Genomic DNA, 25,981 nt, shown 5'->3' with positions numbered 1-25,981 from the left:
CGTGTGTGTCTCCCTGCGCCCCCTGCCGGAGCGGACGGGCCCTTGCGCCGTGTGTGTCTCCCTGCGCCCCCTGCTGGAGCGGCCGGGCCCTTGCGCCGTGTGTGTCTCCCTGCGCCCCCTGCCGGAGCGGACGGGCCCTTGCGCCGTGTGTGTCTCCCTGCGCCCCCTGCTGGAGCGGCCGGGCCCTTGCGCCGTGTGTGTCTCCCTGCGCCCCCTGCCGGAGCGGACGGGCCCTTGCGCCGTGTGTGTCTCCCTGCGCCCCCTGCTGGAGCGGACGGGCCCTTGCGCCGTGTGTGTCTCCCTGCGCCCCCTGCCGGAGCGGACGGGCCCTTGCGCCGTGTGTGTCTCCCTGCGCCCCCTGCTGGAGCGGACGGGCCCTTGCGCCGTGTGTGTCCCCCTGCGCCCCCTGCTGGAGCGGCCGGGCCCTTGCGCCGTGTGTGTCTCCCTGCGCCCCCTGCTGGAGCGGACGGGCCCTTGCGCCGTGTGTCTCCCCCTGCGCCCCCTGCTGGAGCGGCCGGGCCCTTGCGCCGTGTGTGTCTCCCTGCGCCCCCTGCTGGAGCGGACGGGCCCTTGCGCAATGTGTGTCTCCCTGCGCCCCCTGCTGGAGCGGCCGGGCCCTTGCGCCGTGTGTGTCTCCCTGCGCCCCCTGCTGGAGCGGCCGGGCCCTTGCGCCGTGTGTGTGTCCCTGCGCCCCCTGCTGGAGCGGCCGGGCCCTTGCGCCGTGTGTCTCCCCCTGCGCCCCCTGCTGGAGCGGCCGGGCCCTTGCGCCGTGTGTGTCTCCCTGCGCCCCCTGCTGGAGCGGCCGGGCCCTTGCGCCGTGTGTGTCTCCCTGCGCCCCCTGCTGGAGCGGCCGGGCCCTTGCGCCGTGTGTGTCTCCCTGCGCCCCCTGCTGGAGCGGCCGGGCCCTTGCGCCGTGTGTGTGTCCCTGCGCCCCCTGCTGGAGCGGCCGGGCCCTTGCGCCGTGTGTCTCCCCCTGCGCCCCCTGCTGGAGCGGCCGGGCCCTTGCGCCGTGTGTGTCTCCCTGCGCCCCCTGCTGGAGCGGCCGGGCCCTTGCGCCGTGTGTGTCTCCCTGCGCCCCCTGCTGGAGCGGCCGGGCCCTTGCGCCGTGTGTGTCTCCCTGCGCCCCCTGCCGGAGCGGACGGGCCCTTGCGCCGTGTGTGTCTCCCTGCGCCCCCTGCTGGAGCGGACGGGCCCTTGCGCCGTGTGTGTCTCCCTGCGCCCCCTGCCGGAGCGGACGGGCCCTTGCGCCGTGTGTGTCTCCCTGCGCCCCCTGCTGGAGCGGCCGGGCCCTTGCGCCGTGTGTGTCTCCCTGCGCCCCCTGCTGGAGCGGCCGGGCCCTTGCGCCGTGTGTCTCCCCCTGCGCCCCCTGCTGGAGCGGCCGGGCCCTTGCGCCGTGTGTCTCCCCCTGCGCCCCCTGCCGGAGCGGCCGGGCCCTTGCGCCGTGTGTGTCTCCCTGCGCCCCCTGCCGGAGCGGCCGGGCCCTTGCGCCGTGTGTGTCTCCCTGCGCCCCCTGCTGGAGCGGACGGGCCCTTGCGCCGTGTGTGTCTCCCTGCGCCCCCTGCCGGAGCGGACGGGCCCTTGCGCCGTGTGTGTCTCCCTGCGCCCCCTGCCGGAGCGGACGGGCCCTTGCGCCGTGTGTGTCTCCCTGCGCCCCCTGCTGGAGCGGCTGGGCCTTTGCGCCGTGTGTGTCTCCCTGCGCCCCCTGCCGGAGCGGACGGGCCCTTGCGCCGTGTGTGTCTCCCTGCGCCCCCTGCCGGAGCGGACGGGCCCTTGCGCCGTGTGTGTCTCCCTGCGCCCCCTGCTGGAGCGGACGGGCCCTTGCGCTGTGTGTGTCTCCCTGCGCCCCCTGCCGGAGCGGACGGGCCCTTGCGCCGTGTGTGTCTCCCTGCGCCCCCTGCCGGAGCGGACGGGCCCTTGCCCCGTGTGTGTCTCCCTGCGCTCCCCCAGAACCAGACGCACCCAGCAGCTGGGGGGAGGCAGGCTTTATTCAGGCAGGGGCCGGGGGCACAGGAGCGGCGGTCGCTGGGCGGGGGCAGCAGAAGCGGAGACGAGCGGCGACTTCTCACAGGGTCCGGTGCAGCCCCTCGACCAGCTCGGCGTAGTGGGGCTCTGGGGGAAGAACAGGGGCTGAGGCTGGTGGAAGCCCCTCACTCCTGACCCGCAGCCCCACCCCCCTGCCCTGTAGGCCCTGCCGGTGCCCCTCACTCCTGCTCCTCAGCCCCCTAGGCTCCCCCCCAATACTGCTGGTGCCCCTCACTCCCAACCCTCAGCCCCCTGCTTGCCCAGCCCTGGACTCCGCCCTCCGCCCCGCAGGCCTGGGTAGCCAAGCCCAGGGCTGTCCCCTTACCGTGGTGGGGCTGGATGTGGCCGTGCCGGATGAGGAAATCCAGGGCGACCAGCGCGCAGTTGGGTTTGAAGTCACCTGAGGCGATGGCGTTCTTCACCTGTGGGGGCGAGAGCAGCTGTGGGGGGGTGGCCTTCCACTGAGCGGCAGCCACCTCTGGGGTGGAGCAGCTGGGGAACGGCCACACACAACAGTGCCCGGGGCTCCCTAAGAAATGTGATAAGCAACACAACCTCCCTGGGGGCGGGGCAGCCACAGGGCAGGAGCGGCAGCGCTAACTGCCTGGGGGGTGCCTATGCCCCCCTCCCTGCAGCACGGCGTCCCCAGCACCTGGCCCTGACCGCCAGGGGCGAGTGCCCCCTGCCCAGCCCCCCCCAGCACCCGGCCCTGACCGCCAGGGGCGAGTGCCCCCTGCCCAGCCCCCCCCAGCACCCGGCCCTGACCGCCAGGGGCGAGTGCCCCCTGCCCAGCCCCCCCCAGCACCCGGCCCTGACCGCCAGGGGCGAGTGCCCCCTGCCCAGCCCCCCCCAGCACCCGGCCCTGACCGCCAGGGGCGAGTGCCCCCTGCCCAGCCCCCCCAGCCCTGACCGCCGGAGCGCCCCCTGCCCAGCCCCCCAAGCGCCCGGCCCTGACCGCCAGGGGCGAGAGCCCCCTGCCCAGCCCCCCCAGCACCCGGCCCTGACTGCCAGGGGCGAGAGCCCCCTGCCCAGCCCCACACTCTGCGCCGCCCCCCAGCGCCCGGCCCTGACCGCCAGGGGAGAGCGCTCCCTGCCCAGCCCCCAGCCCTGACCGCCAGGGGAGAGCGCTCCCTGCCCAGCCCCCAGCCCTGACCGCCAGGGGAGAGCGCCCGGCCCTGACTGCCAGGGGCGAGAGCCCCTTGCCCAGCCCCACACTCTGCGCCGCCCCCCAGCGCCCGGCCCTGACTGCCAGGGGAGAGCGCCCCCTGCCCAGCCCTGACCGCCAGGGGAGAGCACCCCCTGCTCACCTCATCTAGGCCCCACAGGTAAAACTCCTGCATCTCCCCGTCGCCCACGCGGGGCTCGAAGTCTTCGGGCAGCTCCAGGTCAAAAACAAACTGGCACTCGGGGAAGATGCCCCGATGGTCCTCATAGGTGTAGCTGTGGGGGAGGGAAGGGGGTCAATGGGGGGGAGCAGTGCCCAATTGGACCCTGCCTGGTTCCCCCCCACTGCCCCCCTGGAGATGGGCTCAGCACCCTGGCAGATCCAGGAGCTGGGGTGGGTCAGAGAAGAGAGGAAGGGGGAGGGGCTTGAGGGGTTAACCCCCCACCCCCCGAGTTACCTGATGGTGCCCACAGGCCGGGCCTTGGCTGCCAGCGTGGGGGGGATGCAGGCCTCCTCCTGGCACTCCTTCACCAGCGTCTCCATCACCCCCAGCCCAGCTGCGATGCCCCCCGCCGCCTGTGGGACAGCAGGGAGTGAGGGTGGTGCCCTGCATGTGGGGTACTTCCCCCTGGGCCCCTCCAGCGTGGTACCTCCCCCAGGTCAGACCCATGCACCCCCCCCACACACACACACTGTACCCTGCCAGGGGCAGAACCAGAGGCCCCCCCCCCCCACACACACGCATTACCCCCACCATGTCAGACCCATGGGTGCAGCCAGCTGTGTCAGAACCATCCCCCTGCTATGGGGGGGTGGGAGATTCCTTGCCCCCTCCCCCGCCGCTGGAGCTCTGCCCTCTGCATCCAGGGCCGTGCCCCTCCCCTGTGGTGCCCCCCTCACCAGGTTGTCCAGCCGGCCGGGGTAGGTGGGCTTGGTGGGGGCGCGGCGGCCGAGCCACATGCAGGGGCGGCCCCTGCGCCAGGTGTAGCCATTCAGGTGGGTGCCGTAGCAGCGAACCCCCAGGAGCGCTGAGGAGGGGGGGGAGGGTCAGTCGGGGGCGTGGGATTTCCCCACCCTGGGGGAGTGGGAGCAACCCCAGGCCATCACTCTGCCCCCCAGCTCCTCCCCTCCCCACTCCACCCCCCCGCCCTCCTGTCTGCCCTGCCCACCCCATTCCACACTCCCACTCTACCCCCACTCTGCCCCCCCAGGTCCTCCCCTCCCCACTCCACCCCCTCCCTCTTGTCTGCCCTCCCCACCCCATTCCACACCCCCACTATCCCCCCCTCTCCCTTCCCCCGCTGTGCCCCGCAGGCTTCCCCAGCAGGACTCACCGGTGGCCGCGCGCTCCATGCTGAACAGAGGCGGGTCGCAGAACCGGGGCATCACCTCATAGCGCTGCAAGGACAAGGGGGCCAGCTGAGAGAACCCAGGAGTCCTGGTTCCCTGCCCCGCCCTGCCCCCCCCAGTGGTTAGGGGCTCTAACCACTAGACATCCCTCCCCTCCCAGAGCCAGGATGGAACCCAGGAGTCCCTCCACTCCCCCGCAGGGGCTGGGCACCCGGCCTCACCTCGTCTCTCCATTCACGCAGGCAGGGGAAAGCCCCCAGGTCGCGCAGCTCCGTGAGCACCTGCCCCACGGCGGCCGTGCGCTGCTCGTGGGACGCCAGCTCTGGGGTGGAGCTCAACGTGGCCGGGCCCGGGGCACCCGCTGAACACAGCCGGGTAGCCCTGGAGCCGCTGGGCCACCGGGGCGGGCACGGAGCCCACGCGCTGCCCCGCCACCAGGAACGGCAGGCACTGGTCCCGGGACGAGCCTGGGGAGAGGGCCGCGGTTAGACCCCCCCACGCAGACACCCTGCAGCTCAGTGCTCCCCCTGCAGCCCCCTGCCCCCGCACAGCACCCCCTGAGCGTCCCCTGCAGCACCGAGCCCCCCAAATTCTCCCTTCAGTTCAGTGCCCCCCAAACCCCTCTATAGGACTGTGCCTCCCCCACTTCTCCCACAGCATGGCGCCCCCACCTGCTCCCCGTGGCTAGAGCCCCCTGCCCCCCTGAGCCCCCCCACCTGTCCCTTTAATTAGCTCTGTGGTCCCCTCCCGCCACTAAATCCTGCCCCTTTAACAGTTAAAGGGGGTCACAAGTCTCCCAGCTCCCCGCCCGGCCCCTTTAAGTAGTGAAGCATGTGAGTGAGTCCCAGCCATTCCCGCCGGCGAATTCCTGCCCCGCCCCTTTAATAACAACCGACCATTCGTTTCTGTCGGCTCAATTCTCTCCTCACAGCCGCACCTTTAAGAATTAAAGGGCAGTAGGTTATTTTTTGTCGGCTCATTTTCCAGCCCTCCTTCCCCTTTAAGAATTAAAGGTCCGTAGCCAGTATTGTTAGTCGGCTGACATTTCCCCCTTCGCTCACCTCCCCTTTAAGAATTAAAGGGGCGGCCAGGGCCTCATCTCGTGTCGGCCGATTGCAGCAGGCGCCGCTTTCAGGAGCCGGTTACCATGGCCACGCGCCCGCCCCGCCCCGCCCCGCTAGGCCCCGCCCCGCACCGGGCTCGTGGAAATTGTTCATCCGCTTCAGCAGCTCCCGGACCCGCTCGGACCACGCGGGAGCCGCCATGACACCCCCGGCCCCGCCTCCAGCCAATCACAGTCGAGAGGCTTTCGCCTCAGGCCCCGCCCCCTCGCCAATCAGGGGCCGAGCGGGTCCGTCCCCCCTCCCCCCCGACCAATCGAATCACGAGGCAAGTTGTAAAACCCGCCCCCTCCCGCCTCTCTGAACTGAGACACCTCCTCAAGCCACGCCCCTTAGTAGTTGTTGGCCAATCAGCTGGCAGGCTCCCTCCTGGCCACGCCCTCTCTCCACAGTTTGCCAATTGGGTGGCAGGATCCCTGCCTGGCTACGCCCTCTCTCCACAGCTGGCCAATGGGGTGGCAGGATCCCGGGCCTGCCTCAGCCCTCCCCACCCCAGCCCCACTCGGTGCCTCTGCAGCCAAACTCAGGAGTTTGGGGCCCTCCTCCCGCCGTGGCTCCACCCCTCCATAGGCCCCACCCCCAGTGTAGGGGGACCCAGTGTCCCCCCTCTGGCCCCTCCCCCGGGGGCAGGCAGGGACCCCTCCCCCATGACAGGCACAGCTGGGGGGGGCAGCTCGGGGTGACTCCCTCGGCTGGCAGCAGCAGTAGCCTGTTACCCGGCTGGGGGACACACAGAGGAATGGGGGCCCGGCCGCGACCATCACAGGTTTATTGGCAGCTGGTCACAGAAAGGCCAGTGGGGGCACAGGGCAGGGGGACACGCAAGGGCCCCCCGCAGAGGGGCAGCCCCTGGCCCCCCCACTCCCACTCCAGGGCGGCCAAGGGGCACCTTCGTCTTCCAGCCGCGGGAGGGGAGACGGCCCGGGAGCAGCCCACGCGGGGTTAAGGCCCTGGGCCGCAATAAATACGGGAGCGGGGGGCGGACCCAGGAGTCCGGGGAGAGATGGAGAAAGACGAATCCGGCTCGGCGGGACGGAGGGACCCGGGCGTCCGGACGGCTCAGCTCCGCGGGCCGGTGACCTGGAGCCGGGGGGAGCCCGGCTCAGGTGTGGTCCATGGGGGGGTCGCAGTCCAGGCGCAGGGCGGCCAGGGGCCCCAGGCTGCCGTCGAGCTCCGGGGGCGGGCGGGCAGCCAGGGCCTGGCGCAGGCGGCTCAACCACTGCTGCTTGTCGAAGGCGTCGGCCGCCTGCAGCGTGTGGGCCCGGGCCCCGGCGCTGACCCGCAGGCAGCTCCTGCCTGGGGGGGGAAGGGAGGGCAGGAGGGTCAAAGGGGGGGGCTGCCCCCCATCCCAGTCAGCCCCTCCCCAGTTAGACTGTCCCTCGCTTGCCCCCCACCCAAGCCAGTCCCCCCCCAAGCTGGCCCCCCACCCCAACCATCTCCAGCCTCCAGCAGCAGGCGTCAACCTGGGGGGCAGGGATCCCAGTGGGGGATGGGTCAGGGGAATCTCAGCAGAGCAGGGGGGCACCTACCGCGCTCACGCAGGGCCCCCCCAAGCCGGGCCCCCCCGTCAGGCAGGTCCTGCACCTCCAGCTGGCCGACGGGCAGGGGGGGCCCCTGGAGCTGGAAGACGACCTGCTCCCCCTGCAGGACGGGCCGGGTCAGCACCAGCGCCTCCTGGAACAGGAACACATGCAGCCTCTGCAGGGAGAGGGGGGTCAGGACACCTGGGTTCCTGCCCCGGCTCCGGCAGGGGAGTGGGCTCTAGTGGTTAGAGCGGGGAGGGAGGGGCTTGGAGCCAGGACTCCTGGGTTCTCTTGCTGTAACCCAAGCTTGGAGATAGTTTCCCCGCCCCCTGGCACCCCCCAATGCCCAGCCCCTGGGCACCTGCCAGTGCCCACCCCCTGCCCCCCAACCCCCTGCTGTGCCCCACCCTATGGCAACCCCAGAGCCTGCCCCCCAGTGCCCGGCCTCTGCCCCCCCAGTGCCCAGCCTCCTGCCCCTCAGTGCCCCACCCTATGGCAACCCCAGCCCCCTGCCCCCCAGTGCCCAACCTCCTGCCCCCTGGCACCCTCCCAGCGCCCAGCCCCCCAGCACCCCCCAGCGCCCCACCCTATGGCGACCCCAGTGCCCAGCCCCCTGCCCCCCAGTCCCCCTGCCCAGCTCCCCACGGCACCATGCCCCCTAGCGCCCAGCCCTGGCTGAGGGGAGGCGGCCGGGGCGGGAGGCCGGTACCTGCCCCTTGCTGTTGCGGAGGTCCCCGTGGCAGAGCAGCAGGCTGGAGCGGTCGATGCCGGGGTGCCGGGGCGCCCCCTCGGGGTAGCTCAGCCGTTGCTGGTAGAAGCGGCACTCGGCCTCCCCCGTCTTCCTGTTGATCAGCCCCACCAGGTCCTGGGCCAGCGCCACCTGCCCCCCATGGGTCACTGGTCAGCGGGGTCCTCGCCTGTCCTGCAGGGTGCTCGGGGACCCTCTGCTCCCCACAGTGCTACCCCATCCCTGTGGGGCGCATGGGCACCCTCTGTCCCCCCCACGGTGCTACCCCCTCCCTGTGGGGCGCATGGGCACCCTCTGCCCCCCCACAGTGCTACCCCCTCCCTGTAGGGTGCATGGGGACCCTCTGCCCCCCACGGTGCTACCCCCTCCCTGTGGGGTGCATGGGCACACTCTGCCCCCCCACAGTGCTACCCCCTCCCTGCAGGGTGCATGGGCACCCTCTGTCTCCCCCCACAGTGCTACCCCCTCCCTGCGGGGCGCATGGGCACCCTCTTTCCCCCCCCATGTTGCTACCCCCTCCCTGTGAGGTGCATGGGCACCCTCTGTCCCCCCCATATTGCTACCCCCTCCCTGTGGGGTGCATGGGCACCCTCTGTCCCCCCCACGGTGCTACCCCCTCCCTGCGGGGTGCATGGACACCCTCTGTCCCCGCCCCACGTTGCTACCCCCTCCCTGTGGGGCACATGGGCACCCTCTGCCACCCACGGTGCTACCCCCTCGCTGTGGGGCGCATGGGCACCCTCTGTCCCCCCACAGTGCTACCCCCTCCCTGTGGGGCGCATGGGCACCCTCTGTCCCCCCACAGTGCTACCCCCTCCCTGTGGGGTGCATGGGCACCCTCTGTCCCCCCCCCACAGTGCTACCCCCTCCCTGCGGGGCGCATGGGCACCCTCTTTCCCCCCCCCATGTTGCTACCCCCTCCCTGTGGGGTGCATGGGCACCCTCTGTCCCCCCCACGGTGCTACCCCCTCCCTGTGGGGCACATGGGCACCCTCTGCCCCCCCCCACGGTGCTACCCCCTCCCTGCAGGGTGCATGGGCACGCTCTGTCCCCCCCCCGACGGTGCTACCCCCTCCCTGCGGGGCGCATGGGCTCCCTCTGCCCCCCCCACGGTGCTACCCCCTCCCTGCAGGGTGCGTGGGGACCCTCTGCCCCCACCTCCCCCTCTTTGTGGTATTAACCAACCCCTCGCAGTGGGAGGGGGTCCGGTCCCGTCCCTCCCCCGTGCCCTGGCTCTCACCGCCCGCTGCAGGGGCGCCTGGTCGGGGTGCTCGGGGGGCGTCTGGCGCAGCACCTCCCGCAGCAGCAGGGGGTACTTGACCAGGCGGCTGCGGGGCAGGTCCAGGAAGCTCCAAAGCTCCAGCTTGCGGCTGAAGGCCGACTCCTGGCACAGGCGCAGGAATTCCCCCACCGCCGGCTCCTGCTTGCGGCGGTCCAGCCGCGCCTTGGCCCACACCTGGTGGCAGCAGTAGGATTCGTAGGCCTGCAGCCCGGGCAGCTGTGGGGGGGAGACGCCAAGAGGGGGAGCGCTGGGGTGTGGGGCTGCCGTTCCTGATACCCACACACACCAGGCCAGGGGTCCCCATCCCCCCTCCTGTGGGGCCACATTCCCCGCTCCCAGGCTGGGCTGGGGGGTCCAGTTACACCTCCCCCTCCCCAGACACTAGACAAAGCCCCACTGCCCAGCCGGGGGAACCCCTCCCCCCACCCTCTTCCCTCCTGGGGGGGGTCTCCCCATTCCTGGTTCCCCACCCTCCCTCATTTCCTCCTGCCCCTCCCCAGTATTCCCCACCTCCTTCCCTCAAACCCCTTGTCTTTCCCCTCAGCCCCCCATGTCCATCCCCCTCCCCATAGCTCCACCCCCAACCCCATGCTCCCCCCTCCTAACATCCCCAGCCCCATAAATGTCACCCCCCCATTGACCCCAGCCTCCCCCCCCAGCCCTTACCCAGTCCAGCAGGGTGGGTCCCAGCTCAGGCACCGTCCCGTCCTCCTGCCTCAGACCCAGCAGCCGCCCCAGCAAGTCTGCAAAAGGGGAGGGGGGGGTCAGTGCAGGGATCAGGCCGTAGGGCGAGCAGCCTCCTGCGGGGGCGCCAGGACGGGGGGAAATAGCGGCAAAGTGGACTCCCCCCCACCCCCCACCCATGGGGCAGGGAGCCTCCCCCGCACCCAGCTGGTGCCGCGCTGCCCCCCAGTGGCGCCCGGCGGAATTGCAGCCTGTACCTTCGTGCAGCGGCGCCAGGGAATCCAGGGTCCCGAAGATCTCGCGCAGCTCGGCCTCGGGCAGGATGGCCAGCGTCAGCATCGGCTCGTAGTAGTTCTGCAAGGGGCAGGGGGTGAGCGTGCCCCCCACAGCCCCCCAAATCCCTCCGCAGCACAGCACCCCCCGCTTCCTCCCACTGCCCAGCGCCCCCCACAGCCCTCCCAATTCCCCCACAGCACAGTGCCCCCCACAGCCCCCCAATTTCCCACCACAGCACAGCGCCCCCCACAGCCCCCCCAAATCCCTCTGCAGCACAGCACCCCCTGCCTCATCCCGCTGCCCACAACCCCCCTCTGCCCCCCAATCCCCTGCTGCACAGGACCCCCCCACTGAGCCCCCCGCTTTGCCCCACAGCACAGTGGCCCCCTCACTGAGCCCCCCCAACAGAGCACCCCCTGCTGAGCCTCCCACAACGCTGAGCCCCTCTCTGCCCCCCGCTGGGACCCCACCTCCCAGCACCATAGCCCAGCAGCAGAGCACCACCCCCGCTGAGCCCCCCCCTGCTTCCCCGCAGCACAGTGCACCCTGCTGAGCCCCCCACTTCACCCTGCTGGGACCCCACCCCCCAGCACCGCTCATCTAGCGGGGGGGGAAGGTACCTTCTTCACCAGGTTCAAATCTGCCACCAGTTGCTGCTCCCCCTGCATCAGCTCGAAGATCACCTGGGGAGGGAGGGTCAGGCTAAGCCCGCAGATACCCCCGTGGTACCCCCCGACCCTGCTCCCCGGCCTGGCTCCTCCCTCCCCACCTGCCCCCAGCCCCGTCCCCATCTGACTCCTCCCGCACCTGCTCCCAGGCCCACCCCTGCCTGGCTCCTCCCCCAGCCCCAGCCCCAGCCCCGCCCCCAGCCTGGCTCCTCCCCCACCTTGCTCTATGCCCCGCCCCTGGCTGACTCCTCCCCCACCTGCTCCCAGCCCTGCCCTTAGCTCCTCCCCCACCTTACTCCATGCCCCGCCCCTAGCCTGGCTCCTCCCCCACCGTGTTTCATGCCCCACCCTCAGCCTCGCTACTCCACCAGCTCCTTCATGCCCCACTCCCCAGGCTCCGCCCCTTGCCTGCTGGCCCCGCCTCCTGTGCCTGGCCCCGCCCCTCACCTCCTGGCGTTTCACCTCACGGGCCGAGAGCTCCTCACTGACCCGATCGAAGGTCTCGCTCCAGAGTTTGCTGCTGCGGCGCCGGCAGCCCCCAGCCCGGGGAGGCGGGATGTAGCCTGGGGGGCGGGGCTCCGTCTTGAAGCTGATGGACCTCTGGGGTGTGAGGGGGCAGGATGGACAGTGATTGGCTGAGAGTGGAATACGGACCCCGCCCCCCTTCACCCATCTCCCAGGGTGCCCCCTCCCGCCCAGCCCCGCATCCCCATCCTCAGGGGACCCCCCCATCTCACCCCCTCCCTCTGCTGGAAGGGGCTGGCGACAGCCCTGCTCTGTGTCCTGGCCCCCATAGTGCCGGGATGAGGGGGATCCCTGGGTACCTGGATCGACTGGCTCAGGCGTTTCAGGGGTGTCACCTTGGCCGAGGGGGGCCCCGGGGCCGACAGGGTCTTGCCGACAGGTTTCACCCGCTTGGTGCAGGGCTCCTGGGGAGGAAAGCGGTGGGGGGGGGCGTCACCAGGCCCGGCTCAGTACTGGGGGGGCTGGACCCAGACAATGGGCCCCTGGGAACTATTTATAGACCCGGCTTCCTGCCACCAGCAAACAATCCAGGGGCTTCCGGGCAGGAAAAGAGAGAAACAGAGCAGCCTTGGTGTATCCCCCCTGCCCCCCAGCTCCTCCGGTGCCCCTCATTCCTGATCCTCAGCCCCTGCTAGCCCAGCCCTGGTGTATCCCCCATGCCTGCTGGTGCCCCTCACTCCCGGCTAGCCCAGCCCTGGGCTCCCCCCAGCTCTACCGGTGTCCCTCACTCCCGACCCACAGCCCCTGCTAGTCCAGCCCTGGGAAATCCCCCCTGCCCCCCGTCTGCTGGTGCCCCTCACTCCTGACCCGCAGCCCCCGGCTAGCCCAGCCCTGCGGGTGCCCCTCACTCCTGACCCGCAGCCCCCGGCTAGCCCAGCCCTGCGGGTGCCCCTCACTCCTGACCCGCAGCCCCCGGCTAGCCCAGCCCTGCGGGTGCCCCTCACTCCTGACCCGCAGCCCCCGGCTAGCCCAGCCCTGCGGGTGCCCCTCACTCCTGACCCGCAGCCCCCAGCTAGCCCAGCCCTGCGGGTGCCCCTCACTCCTGACCCGCAGCCCCCTGCCGGCTGAGCCCTGGGCTCCCCACTGCAGGGCATGGGGAAGGGGTCATGGAGGGGATGGGGGAGGGTCCCACTGTGACACCACGTCTGTCTGCTCAGCCAATCTGCTGTCAAGGAGATGCCCCCCACTCCACGCCTCAGCCAATTGCAGAGCGGGGTGAGGACCTCTCCCCTATGTACAGGGCCCTTCTCCCTGCAGCCAATCACCACGCCCCGTTCCTCCAGACACGCCCCCTGCCATAGCACAACCAACCACAGAGAAACTCCGCACCCCTGCCAGCAAGCTGACCACACCCACTAGCCAAAGAAGCCCCGCCTACCGCTACGATTTAAAGGGGCCAGGCCAGAATTCAACCATCCCCACGTGTGTGGGGGTGTGTGGGGGTGTGTGTGTGGGGGGGGGGAGAATCAGTGGGAATGAAGGGGGACAGCGTGGGGGGAAGAGGTACTAGTGGGCAGATAAGGATAAAATGACGGGGAGCTAGTCGGGGAGGGTCTGTCCTGGCAGAGGGAGGGTCTCACCTTGTCATCAGAGGTCTGGGGCTCAGGCCCCTGCTGCCCCATGCCAGGCACCCCCTGCTGCTTCCGTTTCTTCTGCCAGAGAGAGAGGGGGGTCAGAGCCAGATTCGGGGGGACCCTGCCCCATCTCCCAGACCCCCATCCCCATGGCCACCCCATCCCATCTCCCAGACCCCCTGTCTCCGTCCCCACAGCCACCCCGCCCCACCCCATCTCCCAGACCTCCTGTGCCCATTCCCACGGCCACCCCACCCCAGATTTCCCACCCCTAGACACCCCACCCCACCCCACCCCCAGATCTCCCAGACCCCCTGTGCCCATCCCCACGGCCACCCCACCCCAGATTTCCCACCCCTAGATGCCCCACCCCACCCCCAGATCTCCCAGACCCCCTGTTCCCATCCCCACAGCCACCCCGCCCCATTTCCCAGACCCTCTGTCACCATCCCCTCTGCCCTCCCATCTCCCAGACCCCCATCCCCACAGTTACCCTACCCCATCTCCCAGAACCCCTGTCTCTGTCCCCATGGCCACTCCACCCACACCCCAAAGCTCCAACCTCCACTCCAGCCTTGCCCTCCCCCACTCACCCCCGAGCCCTCGGACAGGGACCCTGAGGTCTGGGATCGCTCCCGATGCACCGGGGACCTGCAAACACACCGGGAAGGGGGTTACAAGAATGGGGTGCTGTGAGCTTCCTTCCAGCAGTGCAATGGGCACCCACAGTCCCTGCTCCCCTGGGGTGCTGCGAGCTTCCTTCCAGCAGTGCTGTGGGGACACATCAAGAATGACATCCCCCAACAAACTTATCTGAAGTTTGGTGCTACGTTATGGGGAACTGTAATTCCCCTGGCTACCCCGGATGTCGCGAGCCTGGGGAGGCGCAAAATGGGGTGAGTTATTCTGGGCTGTGTTGGAGCGGGGGGGGGGGGGGGGGGGCTGAGAGCCAGGACTCCCGGGTTCTCTCCCCAGCTCTGGGAGGGGAGTGGGGTCTACTGGGTTAGAGCAGCGGGGGCTGGGAGCCAGGACTCCTGGGTTCTCTCCCCAGCTCTGGGAGGGGAGTGGGGTCTACTGGTCAGAGCAGGAGGGGCTGGGAACCAGGATGCCTGGGTTCTCTCCCCAGCTTGGGGAGGGGAGTGGGGTCTCCTGAGTTACAGGAGAAGTCAGTGCCCCTTTTCTGTGCCTCAGTTGCCCCTGGGAGGTGACAATCTGGAATCCCCTGCTCTGTGCAGCATCCGCCCCGTCTTTGTGGGGTGAGGAAGGTGCAGGATTTGGTACATTTCCCTCCCCCCCATCCCCCGGTGACCCTCTTACCATGATTCCTGCTCCACCAGCCCCTCCTCATCCATGGTCGCTCAGCGCATCCCTGGGCCCCCCTGCACCTGCCGCCTGCTCCCCTCGGCCCCCCAGGGCGCGGGTGGCTCGACACCAAGTCCCCGAAGCCAAGAGGCGCTTCCGTCCCTGTGGTTTCCTGCGCTAGGGGAGGCGGCGGGGGGGGGCAGTTCCTGTGTTTGTAGCGATTGCACCAAGGGTGCTGGCCCCACATTGCCCCGCCCAATGGCGCCCCCCAGTGCCCGGCCCTGCCTGCCAGGGGAGAGCACTCCCTGCCCAGCCCCCCACCTGGCTCCCTGCCCCCCAGCACCCCCCACCGCCTGGCCCTGCCTGCCAAGGGAGAGCACCCCCTGCCCAGCCCCCTCGCCCTGCTGCATGGCGCCCCGGCTTCGTTCTGCAGCTTGGGCAGGAGACAACCGCCTCCGTGATGCTCACCCACTTCCTTCCACCTCTCACTCCCCTCCAGGCAGGTCAGCCACAGACACGAAACAGACTACAGATGCAGGTTCTCTGCAGCAGCGCCCACTCCCTGCACAGAGACGGTTGGCCTGGCGCTGAGATGCAGCCACCTCTGGGGTGGGGCAGCTGGCGACCAGCTGCACATAACACAGCAAAAGGACAGGTGGGTCTCCCAGCGTTGAGATGCAGCCACCTCTGGGGCGGGGTAGCTGGGAACTGCTGCCCATAAAGCCGCCCAAGGTCTGCCGTGCAGACTCCAGCCAGGCCGGGGGCCAGGAGAGAACTTATTTTCCTTATAATGTTTCCAGCTTCTAGGAATTTATTACAATAGCCAGGAAAAAAAAAATAACCAGGCTATGAAAAGCAACAGGGCTCTGGGGTGGCTCTGAGACATGGCTGGGGAAGGGTGGGGGGCACAGCTGTGCTTTGACTTGGTACCGTGCTGGGGGGCCTGGCAGATGTGTTCCCCCATCTCCACAGCAACCCCACTGGGTGGCGTCCCTTTGCCCCAGACAGCCACCTCCTTCCCGCACTGCCCTATGCCCCACCTGCCCCACTCTGCAAATCCCCCCGCATTGCCCCAAGTCCCCCATATCCTGATCCACAGCTCCCCAAAGCCCCCTACCCCGCCCTCCAGTTCTCCACCCCGTCTTTGTTCCATGCCCCCTCTCTGGTGCTCCCCTAGGTGCTGGTGGGAGCTGGGGCTCCACAGCATGGATGGAATGGATGCCCCTGCAGCCCCCTGCCTGGCACCAAGCCCACCACTAGCCCCCACTCCCCTCCCCCAGCCGTGGAGAGAACCCAGGAGTCCTGACTCCCAGACCCCCCTCCCCGCTCTAACCACTAGCCCCCACTCCCCTCCCCCAGCCGGGGAGAGAACCCAGGAGTCCTGACTCCCAGACCCCCCTCCCCGCTCTAACCACTAGCCCCCACTCCCCTCCCCCAGCCGTGGAGAGAACCCAGGAGTCCCAGATCCCAGCCCCTGACTCTAACCCACCAGACCCCACTCCCCTCCCCCAGCCGGGGAGAGAACCCAGGAGTCCTGACTCCCAGAGTTCCCTCCCCGCTCTAACCACTAGCCCCAATCCCCTCCCCCAGCCGTGGAGAGAACCCAGGAGTCCCAGATCCCAGCCCCTGGCTCTAACCCACCAGACCCCACTCCCCTCCCCCAGCCGGGGAGAGAACCCAGGAGTCCTGACTCCCAGACCCCCCTCCCTGCTCTAACCACTAGCCCCCACTCCCCTCCCCAGCTGGGGAGAGAACCCAGGAGTCCAAGATCCCAGCCCCCCTGCTCTAACCCACCAGACCCCACTCCCCTCCCCCAGCTGGGGAGAGAACCCAGGAGTCCTGGCTCCCAGGCCTGTCCCCAGTCACTCAGGCTGGCTTGGGGCAAGCAGGGGAGAGAATATTTCGGGATCAACCCCACCCCCTGAGCAACTCTTAAAGGGGCAGCTTCTTCTCTACCCCCCCGCCCCCCCGCCCCAGTCCTCCACAAACAAGAACTACACGCCTTTCCAAGAGGGGACACGCCCAAGTTTCTTAAAGGGCCAGAGACTGAGAAATTGGGGTGGGAGATTAAGCTAAAAATAGGTGCAGTGAGTTGCTAAATACCACCCCCCCCACAGTGCAACAGGGGAAAAATATGGGGCAGGCACAACAAAAATATTAGGTAATGTCCCCTTTAAAAGAAGCCACGCCCCCTTGGCTTGATTGGCCCACCCAAAGTGGGATGGATCAGTCTGTGTCATAGGGCCACGCCTCCCATGTTGCGATTGGTCAGTTAGTGATCGCAGTAACATCTCCATGGTGCGATTGGTTGGTTACTGTGTAACATCACAAGTCCATGGCATGAGTGGTTGGTTGGTGTCTGAGGCCACACCCCATGTGGTGTGATTCGTTGGTCAGAGTCTTAGGTCACGCCCCATTTGGGGCAATTGGTCAGTCAGGATCAGCTATCACTACTCCATGGTCTGATTGGTTGGTCAGGGTCCAAGGCCACACTCCTAGTGGGCCAATTGGTCAGTTGTCATCTGAGGGCCCGCCTTCTGTCATGTGATCGGCTGCTGGAGGACAGGCTTGGTTGGCAAGTGAGGCCCTGAATCCAGTGCTGCGATTGGTCAGTTGTTGTTAAAGGCGGCAACCTCCCCTGGCGTGATTGACTGGTTGAGGCTGGGATTGGTTGGTCGGTGCCAGAGGCCACGCCTCCCGTGGCAGCTCTCCTCCACTGGCATCTGAGGCCACATCCTCTGGGTGGATCTGGTCGCTCGGCACCCGGGGCCAGGCCCCCCGGGGTGGGATCTGGTCGCTCGGCACCCGGGGCCAGGCCCCCCGGGGTGGGATCTGGTCGCTCGGCACCCGGGGCCAGGCCCCCCGGGGTGGGATCTGGTCGCTCGGCACCCGGGGCCAGGCCCCCCGGGGTGGGATCTGGTCGCTCGGCACCCGGGGCCAGGCCCCCCGGGGTGGGATCTGGTCGCCTGGGGCCAGGCCCCCCGGGAAAGGATCCAGTGGGTCGGGGGGGGTCACAGCACAGTGCTCTTGGTGCAGGTGCCCCCCAGTGAAGAGCGGAAGGCCTGGAGCTGGGAGACCCCGTGGAGGTGGACGCCGGCGCCCGCCACCACCAGCACGTGGAAGATCTGGTGGGAGTGGAACTGCGGGGAGGGGGGGAGAAAGGGGGAGGGGTGAGCATGGCTCTGCCCACCTCCCCTGGCAGGAGCAAACCAGGCCCCGCCCCCCTCCCTGGGCACCCACCTCCCCCAGGATGGGGGTAAGGATCAGCCCTGCCCCACCCAGGGCACGGGTTAGGGACACACAGAGCCTGGAGCAAGGCTGCGGAGAGAACCCAGGCATCCAGGCTCCCAGCCCCACTCTGCTCTGACCACTAGACCCCCCTCCCCTCCCAGCCCCGGGAGAGAACCCAGGCGTCCGGGCTCCCAGCAGGCTGTGCGGGGGGGACTCACCCAGATGTCGCACTTGCCGGGGAAGAAGCGCTCGGGCACGCGGGCGGCGTACACCACTGCGCCCAGGATGTAGAGCAGCGCCATGAGGAAGAGCCAGCCCATCTGCCCGGCCGTCACCGCCCGCACCGGCCCCTCGGCCAGCATGAAGTGCAGGGTGGGCACCAGCCCGCTGAGCCCCAGACCCAGAAACACGCCTGCCGCCAGGCAGAGAGAGGGGTCAGGGCGCGTGCCCGCCTCCAAGTGCCCCCTGTGCCCGACCCACAGCCCCCACTGCCTGCCTACCCGGCAGCCCCCTCTGCCCACTGCCAGCGGCCCCCAGTGCCCTGCGCCCACTGCCAGCGGCCCCCGGTGCCCTGCGCCCACTGCCAACCACCCCCTGTGCTCTGTGCCCACTGCCAGCCCATGCCCAGCCCCCTGCCCTCCCAGCCCCCCTCTGTGTCCAGCCACCCCCTGCCCCCACTGCCAGCCCCCGGCCACCTCCTGTGCCCAGCCCCTTATCCCACTGCCAGCACCCTGTGCCCTGCCCCCTGCCCCAGGGCCAGCCCCTCCAATCCAGGCGCTCACCTGCCCGCACGGCGCGGTACTGGGGTGTGGCGAAATGGTCCCACTGGGACACCGTGATGGCTGTGACCCCCAGCGCGCAGACGATGATGAGGTAGATGAGCTGGGGCTGGGGCGAGCAGTAGAAGGAGTAATACAGCCAGGGCACGAAGCTGCCCACGATCAGCAGCGTGATGCCCGAGTAATCCAGCCTGCGGGGACAGCAGACATGACTCCCCTCCCAGAGCTGGGGAGAGAACCCAGGAGTCCTGGCTCCCAGGCCCGGCCCTGCTCTAACCCACCAGACCCCGCTCCCCTCCCAGAACCAGAGAGAGAACCAAGGACTCCTGGCTGCTCCCCGTTCTAACCACTAGGCCCCACTCCCCTCCCAGAGCCAGGGAAAGAACCCAGGAGACCTAGCTGCCACCCCCCCGCTCTAACCACTAGGCCCCACTCCCCTCCCAGAGCCAGGGAAAGAACCCAGGAGACCTGGCTGCCCCCCACCTCCCCTCTCTAACCACTAGGCCTCACTCCCCTCCCAGAGCTGGGGAGAGATCTAAAAATTCCTGGCTCCCAGCCCTGACTGGGCCACCCCAGATTCCACTTCCTTTCCTGATTGGTGGCTAGAAGAACCCGGGTGTCCGGCCTGGCAGTGCCTCGCCCCCGGGGCTGGGTGCTCACTTGGAGAAGGTGCGGGACACTCTCTCCGAGTGGCAGTACACCGTGTGGAAGAGGCAGGAGAAGCAGAGGCAGAGGGTGGCCCCCAGGAAAAACGTCCCGAAGACGACCCGCTCCTGGACGGGGGCCCTGTAATTCATGTTGGGGCTGAACATGTAGCCAATGCCCAAGACGAGGAAGAAGAGGGCGCCTGTAATGGGAGGAGAGGAGAGTCCAAATGCAACCACCTCTGGGGCAGGGCAGCTGGGGAACAGCCGCACATAACGCCACATGGGGACAGCTCGCCTGGCGCTGAGATGTTGTCACGGAGTCCCCGGGCGATGCTCTGGAACTGCTCCCCATGAAGCCAGTCAGGACTTTGGGGAAGTCTCCTCTCTGGGAGCAGCCTGTCTGCAGGGCACACAGCTCACACGGCTTCCACCTTCCTGGGTCTGACCTCGGAGCATTCAGCCTCCTCTGCCCCTCCGTGCGCTTCCCCCAGCGAGTCCGCCCAGGCGGGGTCCTGGGGAAGCCAGAGGGTCCTGCCCCCCGACTCCGCAGTCAGACGGGACTCTCAGCCAGCCAGTAACACAAAGGTTTATTAGACGACAGGAACATGGTCTAACACAGAGCTTGTAGGTGCAGAGAACAGGACCCCTCAGCTGGGTCCATTTTGGGGGGCAGTGATCCGGACAACCACGTCTGCCCTTCACTCCATGTCTCCAGCCAGCCCCAAAACTGAAACTCCCTCCAGCCCCCCCTCCTCTGGGCTTTGTCCCTTTCCCGGGCCAGGAGGTCACCTGATTCCTTTGTTCTCCAACCCTTTAGCTCTCACCTTGCAGGGGGGAAGGGCCCAGGCCATCCGTGGCCAGGAAACAAGGTGTCGGCCATTCTCTGTGTCCAGACCTCTGCACACACCTGCCCTCTAGGGCTCTGCAACGATCATACACCCTTACCCCACCACCGAGATACTTAAGAACTGCCTAGGGGAAACTGAGGCACCCCCACACTATTCAGAGGAAACATTAAGAACAGTCCCACTTCGCCACAGATGTGCCCATCGAAAACACAACTGGAGCATCCCTGCTGAGCCCTCACCGCCCTCCCCGCCGCCTCCGGACGCCTGGGTCCCACTGACCAATGAGGTGTGTCCAGATGTTGCCGGTCTCCGTGTGCAGGCGGAAGATGCTGCGGAAGCAGGCGCGGAAGGAAGGCATGGGCGGGCGGTGCCCGTGGAGAAGGAAGTCGTTGTCCTTCAGCCAGTCGGGCAGCACATCGTGCGGGAAGACCCTCCAGCGCCCCTCCCACACCTGCAGAGAGAGCCGGGATAGAACCCAGGAGTCCTGGCTCCCAGCCCCCACCCCCACTTTAACCACTAGACCCTTCCTGCCCCTCCCAGAGCTGGGGACAGAACCCAGGAGTCCTGGCACCGAGCCCTGCCCCCGCCTCGCTCTAACCACTAGACCAATGGTGGGCAAACTATGGCCCGGGGGCTGCATCTGACCCTCCCAACGTTTTAATTTGGCCCTCGAGCTCCCACCGGGAAGTGGGGGTCTGGGGCTTGCCCCGCTCCAGCTGGGAAGCAGAGTTGGGGTCTTGCCCCATTCCGCATGGCTCCTGGTAGCAACAGCACATCCCCGCCTCCAGCTCCTGTGCGTAGGTGCAGCCAGGGGGCTCCGCATGCTGTCCCCACCAGAAGTGCCACCCCACAGCTCCCATTGGCCTGGAATCACAGCCAATGGGAGCTGCAGGGGCGGTGCCTGCGGACAGGGCAATGCGCAGAGCTGCCTGGCCATGCCTCCATGTAGGAGCCAGAGTTGGGGACATACCACTGTTTCCGGGACCTGATTGAGGTAAACCTGCCCCCCTGGCCCCTCCCGTGCCCCAACCCCCTGCCCCAGCCCTGATCCCCCTCCGGCCCTCCGAACCCCTCATCCCCACCCTCACCCCAGAGCCCACACCCCCAGCCGGAGCCCACCTGCCCCCTAACCCTCAATTTCATGAGCATTCATGGCCTGCCATACAATTTCCATACCCAGATGTGGCCCTCAGGCCAAAACGTTTGCCCTCCCCTGCACTAGACCCGCCCCCCGCCCCTCCCAGAGTTGGGGAGAGAACCCAGGAGTCCTGGCTCCCAGCCCCGGGCAGCTGCTTGCCTTTCTCCAGACCTCGTCCTCCTCAGTGCTGGTGCCGGCGTCTCTGGTTGCTTTCCTGTCCCTGCTCCCCATGGTCCGGTGGGGCCGGCTGGGCCCAAGCGCCGAGCCCGGTGGGGCTGGGGATCGTGCTGCCACCAAACCCCAACCCCTTTGCCCCCCTCCGGCCCTGCCGATCAATCCCCTCCCCTGGCTCTGGGGTGGGCCCTGGCATGGCCGGGCAGAGACCCGAGGAGGGTCCTGCCACCAGGGGTAGCTGGGATGCTGTCACAGGCAGGCTCAGGGAAGCCAGGCAGCATGGCTGGGCTGCTGAGGTCACAATGCCCCCTGCCAGGCCACTGTGCCACGTCCTGAGCCCCTGCGGGCAGCTGGCCCATGGGCAGGCACAGGGCCTGGCCAGGACACCCCGAGCCCCCAGGTGGCCCCTACTGGCCCAGGGGAACGGGACAGGTGGGGATGGAGGGGCTGCAGAGCTGGAGAGAGACTGGAGATGCTGAAAGGTGCGGGGGTAAGAGGAGGGACGGCATCCGCATAGATGGATGGATTTGCAGGCATGCTCAGGGATGGAGAGACGGACGGAGGGATGGACGGGAATGCCCAGTGAGGGATGGACGGATGGATGGATGGATGGGAACGCACAGTGATGGATGGATGGACAGATGGATGGGAACGCCAGTGATGGATGGACGGACGGACGGATGGACAGACAGACGGGAACGCCCAGTGATGGATGGATGGACGGATGGATAGACAGACGGGAACGCCCAGTGATGGATGGATGGATGGATGGACAGGAATGCCCAGTGATGAATGGACGGACGGATGGACAGATGGACGGGAACGCCTAGAGATGGATGGACAGACGTATGGATGGGAATGCCCAGTGGTGGGTGGATGGATGGATGGATGAACGGATGGATGGGAATGCCCAGTGATAGATGGACGGACGGATGGACAGACGGATGGGAATGCCCAGTGAGGGATGGATGGATGGCTGGATGGGAATGCCCAGTGATGGATGGATGGACAGATGGACGGGAAAGCCCAGTGATGGATGGACGGACGGATGGACAGACGGACGGGAAAGCCCAGTGATGGATGGATGGACAGATGGACAGACGGATGGGAACGCCCAGTGATGGATGGATGGACGGATGAACGGATGGACGGGAACGCCTAGAGATGGATGGACAGACGTATGGATGGGAACGCCCAGTGGTGGATGGACGGATGGATGGACAGATGGATGGGAATGCCCAGTGATAGATGGACGGACGGATGGACAGATGGATGGGAATGCCCAGTGGTGGATGGACGGATGGATGGATGGATGGGAAACTCCCAGTGATGAATGGATGAACAGATGGACGGGAACGCCCAGTGATGAATGGACGGATGGATGGACACATGGACAGGAATGCCCAGTGATGAATGGATGGACAGATGGACAGGAACGCCCAGTGATTAATGGACAGACGTATGGATGGGAACGCCCAGTGATGGATGGACGGATGGATGGACAGATGGATGGGAATGCCCAGTGATGGATAGACTGACGGATGGACAGATGGACGGGAGTGTCCAGTGATGGATGAATGGGTGGACGGACAGATGGATGGGAACGCCCAGTGATCAATGGACAGATGGATGGACAGATGGATGGGAACGCTCAGTGATGAATGGATGGACGGATGGACAGGAACACCCAATAGTGGACAGATGGATGGGAATGCCAAATGACAAAGGGGGAGATGGACAGACAGACGGACATGCTCACAGACGAAGAGCTCAGGCAGTAGGAGGGGCCCTCCCAGAACAACTCCTCCCCTCCCCTCCCCATCCTCTGCTGCACAGTGTCGTCCCCACATGGACGGGGAGCAGGGGAGCAGGCCCCACATCGCTACATCTAGGGGCCCCGTGCTGGGCTTTCCCCAAACCACCCCCAAACTCGTGACCCACACCCCTGGCACTGGAACAGAGAGAGCACAAACATGGTACAACTGACTGGGCATAGCTGTGTAGGAGTCCTGGCTCCCAGCCCCCCCGCTCTAACCACTAGACCTCACTCCCCTCCCAGAGCTGGGGAGAGAACCCTGGAGTCCTGGCTCCCAGCCCCTCCCCCCAACCACTGCTCCGTGCCACTTACCTTAAAGACAAACTCCTCCATCCTCCCCATGGCTTGCTGGGCCTGGAGCGGCAGTGTGAGGACTCGCATGGGGTCCGCATCGTCTGGCTCCTCAGCTCCCCACTGCACAGCGGCCCCCCAGCCCGCCGGCTCGGCCCCTACCTCCGCCCCCTGCTGGAGAGAAGGGCTGAGATCAACCGAGGCAGCGGCTCCCATCCAGCCCGAGGATGGGGGGCTGGGTGGATCTAGGGGTCGCCAACTAGCCCCATGCTCACCTGGCTAGTGTCCTCTCCCAGCAGGGGTCCCATCTCTGCCAGCGCCTCTGGCCCACCACATATGGGGCCACCTCCTGTGCGGATGCCAGAGGAGAAAGGGGGAGCCAGGGGAGGGTCCCAGCCTTTGCTGCTGCCTCCCCCCCAGGCCCACAGCCCAGTTCAGATTCTCCTGCCTGCCCGCCTCATGGTCCCGTCGGTCTGGGCGGGAGGGGGAAGCAGAGTATGAGCCCCTGGGTCTACCCAGAGTCCCCCATTGAGCCCGCCCCCAGTGCCCTCACCCCCCACGGCCTCCTGCCCCCAGTGCCCCACCCAGAGCCTCCCATGTCCCAGCCCCCCACCAGCCCCCAATCCTCCCACACTGCATCCCAGTCCCACCAGCCCCCCACCCACCTTTCAAGCCCCGATCGCAGCCCCGCAACCTCCCACCCACTATCCTCCCGGTAGCCCCCACATATCCCAGCCCCACACTACCCTCAGAGCCCCCCCCCGCCCCAGTCTCTCAGCGCACCTGCTTCCCAGGTCACTCCCCACATCCCTGTGCTCCACTGCCCCACACCACACCCTATGGCCCTGGGTCCCCAACTCCCACAGTCTACATCCAACCCCCATCAGCCCCAGCCTTCCCTTCCCTTCCAGAACCACCTCCGCGCCCCGGTCAGACCCCCTCCTCACCCCCAGCCCCCCCATCTCAGGCCCCCAGTCTGCCCCTGCCTCTAGCCCCCCACTTTCCCCATCCCCCTGCCTCCAGCTCCCATCATCCCACCTACTCAGCCCCCCTCCCTCATCCTCCCACCTACCCCATCCCCCCATCTCAGACCCCCTGCCTCCCCTTGGCACAGCCCCAAAAGCTCTTAGGCCCCCACCCCTCCACCAGGGCCCCATCTCAGGCCCCCAGCTTCCCCACCCCCTTGCTTCCAGCCCCCCAACAGGGCCTCAGTCTCCAATCCCCTGTTTCCAATCCCCATCCTCCCACCAGGCCCCCATCCCCTGTCTCAGGACCCCAGCCCCCACCAGGCCCCAACCTCCCATCCCCCTGCCTCCAGCCCCCCACCAGGCCCCCAGCCTCCCACCAGCCCCCCATCCCCTGTCTCAGGACCCCAGCCCCCACCAGGCCCCAACCTCCCATCCCCCTGCCTCCAGCCCCCCACCAGGCCCCCAGCCTCCCACCAGCCCCCCAGCTCCTGTCTCAGAACCCCAGCCCCCACCAGGCCCCAACCTCCCATCCCCCTGCCCCCAGGCCCCCAGCTCTCTGCCCTATATTTGCGCCCCCATCTCTCTGCCCCCCCCTCACCCAGCAGCCCTGGAAGCAGCAGCAGCCAGAACCCAATCCCCGCCCCTCTGCCCGACGTCCTCCTCTGATTGGCCCTGGTGCCCGTCTGTCAGGGATAACTTCCCTTGGCCGCGTCCCCGCCCACCTCCTTTTCTTTTTGCCATTGCCATGGCAACGCTGAAAGGGCCCGGAGCACAGAAACGGGGGGGTGGGGGGGTGAAGGGAGAGTAAAGATGGATCAATCCCTTTGCTCGGGGGTCACGTCTCTTCACACGGGGGACAGGGCCCTTCACATGGGGATCACGTCCCTTTGCACGGGGGACAGAGCCCTTTGCTCGGGGGTCACGTCCCTTCGCATGGGGGACACGTCCCTTTGCACGGGGGACAGAGCCCTTTGCTCGGGGGTCACGTCCCTTCACACGGGGGCCAGGGTCCTTTGCTTGGGGGTCACGTCCCTTCACACGTCCCTTCGCTCGGGGGTCATGTCCCTTCGCACGGGGGACAGGGCCCTTCACATGGGGATCACGAACCTTTGCACAGGGGCCAGGGCCCTTTGCTCGGGGGTCACGTCCCTTCACACGGGGGCCAGGGTCCTTTGCTTGGGGGTCACGTCCCTTCACACGGGGGTCACGTCCCTTCGCTCGGGGGTCATGTCCCTTCGCACGGGGGACAGGGCCCTTCACATGGGGATCACGAACCTTTGCACAGGGGCCAGGGCCCTTTGCTCGGGGGTCACGTCCCTTCGCATGGGGGACACGTCCCTTTGCACGGGGGGACAGAGCCCTTTGCTCGGGGGTCACGTCCCTTCACACGGGGGCCAGGGTCCTTTGCTTGGGGGTCACGTCCCTTCACACGGGGGTCACGTCCCTTCGCTCGGGGGTCATGTCCCTTCGCACGGGGGACAGAGCCCTTTGCTCGGGGGTCACGTCCCTTCGCACGGGGGCCAGGGTCCTTTGCTCGGAGGTCACGTCCCTTCACACGGGGGTCACGTCCCTTCACACGGGGGTCACGTCCTTTCGCACTGGGGACAGGGCCCTTCACATGGGGATCACGTCCCTTTGCACAGGGGCCAGGGCCCTTTGCTCGGGGGTCACATCCCTTTGCACGGGGGCCAGGGCCCTTTGCACAGAGCTGGGGCCTTTCACATGGGGGCCAGGGCCCTTCGCACGGGGGTGACGTCCCTTAGCACGAGGGCCGGGTTGTGCCCCCTACGCGTGTCACCCTTTTCCATGGGGCCTGCTTGCAATGGGGCTGCTCCAGCCTCACAGGGAG

At 67.8% G+C, this 25,981-nt stretch overlaps 3 protein-coding genes across 5 annotated transcripts; all 3 read right to left on the bottom strand.

Annotated features, from left to right (window-relative positions):
- Window positions 1-1,967: 1,967 nt before the first annotated feature.
- On the bottom strand, window positions 1,968-5,817 carry LOC125628419 (uncharacterized). The gene is given in 9 exon segments (XM_048833452.2): window positions 1,968-2,109; window positions 2,348-2,444; window positions 3,330-3,462; window positions 3,645-3,763; window positions 4,088-4,215; window positions 4,522-4,585; window positions 4,759-4,899; window positions 4,901-5,004; window positions 5,733-5,817. Coding segments are annotated over 9 exon segments (903 nt in total). The 5' UTR covers window positions 5,803-5,817; the 3' UTR covers window positions 1,968-2,062.
- Window positions 5,818-6,413: 596 nt separating this feature from the next.
- Window positions 6,414-17,234, bottom strand: LOC125628414 (rho guanine nucleotide exchange factor 3). Of its 3 annotated transcripts, XM_048833442.2 has the most exons (13): window positions 14,709-15,287; window positions 14,256-14,417; window positions 13,532-13,589; window positions 12,945-13,016; window positions 11,664-11,768; window positions 11,287-11,439; window positions 10,792-10,854; window positions 10,153-10,249; window positions 9,878-9,954; window positions 9,170-9,427; window positions 7,891-8,061; window positions 7,188-7,356; window positions 6,414-6,954 (listed from the first exon to the last, which is right to left on the bottom strand). In XM_048833442.2, exons 2-13 carry the CDS (start codon window positions 14,288-14,290, stop codon window positions 6,761-6,763), a joined length of 1,452 nt encoding a protein of 483 aa, XP_048689399.2. In that variant the 5' UTR covers window positions 14,291-14,417; window positions 14,709-15,287; the 3' UTR covers window positions 6,414-6,760. The 3 variants fall into 3 exon arrangements, with proteins under 3 accessions (XP_048689399.2, XP_048689398.2, XP_074978633.1); XM_048833441.2 differs by lacking the exons at window positions 14,256-14,417; window positions 14,709-15,287 and adding an exon at window positions 16,452-17,234; XM_075122532.1 differs by lacking the exons at window positions 6,414-6,954; window positions 14,256-14,417; window positions 14,709-15,287 and adding an exon at window positions 16,452-17,234 and having other exon boundaries at window positions 7,190-7,356; window positions 7,895-8,061.
- On the bottom strand, window positions 16,244-24,053 carry LOC125628418 (adiponectin receptor protein 1-like). Its single transcript, XM_048833450.2, has 8 exons — window positions 23,948-24,053; window positions 23,440-23,637; window positions 23,186-23,338; window positions 20,025-20,196; window positions 18,911-19,097; window positions 18,254-18,441; window positions 17,690-17,883; window positions 16,244-17,380 (listed from the first exon to the last, which is right to left on the bottom strand). The coding sequence occupies exons 2-8, from the start codon at window positions 23,470-23,472 to the stop codon at window positions 17,252-17,254; spliced, it is 1,056 nt and encodes a 351-aa protein (XP_048689407.1). The 5' UTR covers window positions 23,473-23,637; window positions 23,948-24,053; the 3' UTR covers window positions 16,244-17,251.
- Window positions 24,054-25,981: the final 1,928 nt, after the last annotated feature.

The sequence above is a fragment of the Caretta caretta genome, chromosome 23, assembly GCF_965140235.1.
Source record: "Caretta caretta isolate rCarCar2 chromosome 23, rCarCar1.hap1, whole genome shotgun sequence".
Lineage (NCBI taxonomy): Eukaryota > Metazoa > Chordata > Testudines > Cheloniidae > Caretta > Caretta caretta.
Note: the sequence above shows the minus strand (reverse complement) of the source record. Positions and strands in the feature narration are given on the sequence as shown.